The 4,302-nt window shown below is 35.5% G+C and overlaps 1 protein-coding gene across 1 annotated transcript; it reads right to left on the bottom strand.

Moving 5' to 3' along the window:
- Positions 1–707: 707 nt before the first annotated feature.
- On the bottom strand, positions 708–1,292 carry LOC149962219 (uncharacterized). Its single transcript, XM_090164437.1, has one exon. It carries the CDS (start codon positions 1,290–1,292, stop codon positions 708–710), a length of 585 nt encoding a protein of 194 aa, XP_090020563.1.
- Between the last annotated feature and the right edge of the window lie 3,010 nt (positions 1,293–4,302).

Here is a 4,302-nt window from a genome sequence, read left to right on the forward strand (position 1 = left end):
TTGGACCCCGATTGACCATTTTATAGAAAGAATATACGCTGACCAAAAATTCTGGGATGAAGCATTAGAGAAGTCTAAAGTTTTTTTAAAATGGCAATTCTTTCGGAACTTTGTGGCAAATATTTCTCGACTTCAAACTCCCATAGCCCACAACTATCATCAAAGAGATCACCATCGTCACCTGCAAAGCAGCAACCTAAGAAGGTAGGACCAGAACCCAAGACATTACCCCAAATAACTCCAACATTGTCTTTCAAAATTCCATCAATGTTGGAGAGAGTACCATTATCACCTTTAAAGCAGCAACCCAATGAAACAGCAGACCCTCAAACATTGCCTTTCCACATTCCTTCAACATCAAAGAGACCAATAACACCACCTCTGAAACAAGGATCAAGAATACCTAACACGGGACCTCAAACAACTTTAACATTTTTGTCGCCAAATAAAACAATTAACAACCCAAAACTATGGTGCTATTGTAAACAGGAAGAAGGTGATGATCTTATGATAGGCTGTGATCGAGATGACTGTAAAATTCAATGGTTCCATGCATTGTGCTTAAAAATTGATGTGATAAAGCGTGGAAAATGGTGTTGTCCCGATTGTGCAAAACAAAACAAATTAGATAGATTCAAAAAAATGTCGCTTAAGAAATTAAAATTTTAAAAAAATTAGTCTTGCTTTTTTATTGACTCAATTTAAATTCAATCCATTGGGACGACAGAAGGGCAGAGATTTGTTAATGCACAAGCAACAATGGCTATTTTATCTATAGTAGAAACTTCTTCGTCGATGACGCTGTCCAATAATTCAATGGGTATTTTTGAGTGTAAAATTGCATACTTCTGCCTAAGGCAACCAATTACCCTCTCAACGTGAATCCTTACATTGGCTAATTTTCTAGTAGCTTCAATGGCGAAAGGATCTAACTGAGCTGCGTTCTTAGTAAAAGCTGGGATTTTAATGGATGCGCAATAGAAACCTACTTCTTCTCCGATATCAAAGCCTCTGTCAGCTAAAATTAAGTCACCGGGTACAAGTTTCTCTTGTATTCCTGAGTTTATCGTAAGCATTTGGTCGCTTGCACGTCCACCCCACCCCTTTGAAATAAAACTTACAGTCCCTTTTGGCGTAATTCCAATTAAAAATTTCACTGTGTTGTTATGTTTGTAATTTGGCCAAGTTTCCGCACGACTTAAGACACTTGATGGTTTCTCGGTGAATACTTCGAAGCAATCTATTATTACTGCAACTTGTTTTCCAAAATGTTCTCTAAAGCAACGAGGCATTGTGGCTTGCAAGTTTTCTCTTTCTGGCCAATGTATACACCGTGATAGACGTGTATACAGCGCATTTAGACAGTTATAAAATAATCTACTAATTGTACTTTCACATACGTCAAATAGATATGATAAGTGCCTATTTGATAGAGCGAGTCTGAGTTTCATTAAAGTCAAAATATACTGCTGAAACTCTGAGAGTTTCGATCGCTGAAATAAGTATGGCTTCACTTCTTCAAATATCACTTTTAGATAACCAAAACTTTCAATTCCACTGAAAAATTTAACCCGTTCATCGTCTCCTTCAAATGATTGATCACGATAAGATTTAATTTTTAGAGATTCTTCGACTTTCAGCAATTTATCTTTTTCCGATTGGAGTAGCTATTTTATTGATTCTATTTCTGCATTTGCCGATTTGATACGCAAACTTGATTTATATAGCTCTGTTTGAAGTTTTTGAATTTCAAACTCTCCAGCTTCTAACTCAAACTTATAGGAAACTCGGAACATAGTTTGTGTTTCTACAGTATTTTTGGCTACTACGTCTGTTTGTGTTTCACGTGTTATTAACCTGCTGGCGTTCTCAGTTTGAATTTCACGATCAACACCAGGCATCTTTGTTTGGATTGATCGATTGCGGAGATTCACCTCAGTTTGTATTTCTTGATTAATTCTATGGTTTTCGGTTAATGACTCTTGATTAGTTCCAATGTTTTCGATTTGTGTTTCTTGATCACTGGCCTTCTCCATTTCGACTTCCTGATCAATGGCCTTCTCCATTTCAACCTCATGATCAGTGGACCGCAAATTATCTTGGTTATGTATGCCTGTATCTTGCGATACTTCCATTAGTTGTTCACTCCCAGTAGTATCGTCTGTTTCCAGAGAATAAGTCGCAAAACTCAAGCTGGTACAATTGGACAAATCTGCATTAACATTTGCAGTAGGAGAAAAAAGCCTTGTTTGTTCTTCTTGAAATGTTTCACCTCTAATTCCTGTCTGTTTATGTTGCCGAATGGGAGTTGACGTCAAAATACAATTGGTTTCCAAAGCAATGTTTGGTATCCAATCTGGGTTTTTATCTTCGAATAATCGTGAAGGACTTCCTTAAAAGACAGTAAAGCTTATCAATTGGGAGAAAAATACTACATTGTATAAGATTAACTTACCAGATATAAAATGGCTTGAGCATACTCTTGGTTTTTTACAACGCTTGGACTAGGGCTTAAAATATTTAACCATTGTCTACGTTCAATGGACAAAAGTGTAGTTTTCTGGCATTGATACGTTATTTCCGCCGGTATATTGAAAAATCTAAGGTGAGGGTGGTTTTTGCTGCTCATACGACAATTTTTTACGCAACAAACTCTACCCATAGCTAACTATTTTAAGTAAACACGACTGGTAACAGTAATGGCGACAAATATGCGGTTTTTTACCTTTTTGGTTACTATCTTCGCTACGAGATGGCGCTGTAATATGAGCTAAAACAATTTAGTTCAAGACCAGATGAAAAGTGACGTAGAATCCATCGAGCTTAAAACACTCTATAGACTCAATTATTCAAAATTGAAGCTGTAATTAACACCAAGTAATCGTCCGCGCTTCACCAGGAGGCCTTCGGAAGTAAAAAAAATTTTGTAAAGGAATTAATCAGACCTTAATAATTTCGTATCAAAATATTATCTTGTCTAATAAACCACTGCATGAAGCTTTCAAAACCGAAGAAATGCGTCATGGTCAGCATTGCATATAGAAGAAGCAGATCAACAAATAATTCTACACGCGTTAATGGTGGCTAGGAAAAATAAACAGACCCGGCTTGATGTATACTCTCTGGATACCGATGTTCTTATTCTGTTGGTGGGTTTCTTTGAACAAATACCACCAAAGACGTCCATGATTAGATATAAAGATAACAATAAAATAAATGATATTTATTTTCGACTTGGACCACATTGATCAAAGGCCTTGATTGGCCGGTATGTCTTTAAAGGCTGTGATAGCACTGGGTGTTTCGCGACAAAAGTTAAATTTAAAAGCGTTTCTCGCAATTGACGAACATATTTTGGATGTTTTTTCACGCTTTGGGAGCACTTCACTGCCTGTTTCAGACGAAAGATACGTTTGCCAACTTTATAAAAATCGTGACGTTAAAAGAACTTCGTTGGGAAATGTTTTCAAAATTAGTTAAAGAAGGCAAACAGCTTCCACCAACAATCGCCACATTAGTTCCTCACACAAATCGTGCCTATTGCCATGTTTTTTCTTTTTAAAAAATCAAGTGAACAAATGCCTTGTTTACGAGACGCCACTGATTTTGGTTGGATTTATTTGGAAAATATCTACAAACCAAAAACAATGCCCATTGCCTCCCGTGCCTGAAGCTTTATTAGAACTCAGAAAATGTAATTGCACCAAGGGATGTAAAAGTAGAGCATGCGGGCAGCGGGTGTAACAAGCACAATCGTGAGCCGACCTTTGTGGCTGCAGATATTGAAATTTCCTCGGAAGATTATGTAATTTTAACTCTGATTGTTTATAAGTTTAATATTAACTATATGTAAATGTAGAATATTACGGCAACATATGTTTCGATAATTTAAATCGTTAAAACTAATGAAATCAGCCAAAGAATTTTTAAGACAAGGCCCATTATTTAGGTTAGGATGCATTTAAGCCATTTCAGTTGAAAAATTAAACTTGGCAAATTTTTCAAAGTAGAAAACATTACTCCCTGACTAACTGCTAAATACTTTTTTGTTAATTGTCCAAAAACAAAAACCCCGGCTACACGATTAAAAATATAACTTTGTCTTTCAACTTTGACAATTAACCAGATAAATAACTAATAATTGATTACACAATAAATAATTTTTTTTAAACATTGAAAACTGATGTCTATAAAAATACTACCAAACCTTTACATGTATACTTTCTCTTAAGTAATAAAACTTTAAATAGTAAATTTATGAAATGATTAAGGTTTTATCGTGATTAAAAGTGAAATAGTTAT

Source organism: Leiobunum rupestre, chromosome 1 (genome assembly GCF_980474605.1).
Source record: "Leiobunum rupestre chromosome 1, qqLeiRupe1.1.hap1, whole genome shotgun sequence".
Lineage (NCBI taxonomy): Eukaryota > Metazoa > Arthropoda > Arachnida > Opiliones > Sclerosomatidae > Leiobunum > Leiobunum rupestre.

What these genes read in the sequence shown, in the direction of transcription:
- LOC149962219 (XM_090164437.1), bottom strand. Translation starts at nt 1,292, where the DNA reads ATGCCTCGTTGCTTTAGAGAACATTTTGGAAAACAAGTTGCAGTAATA.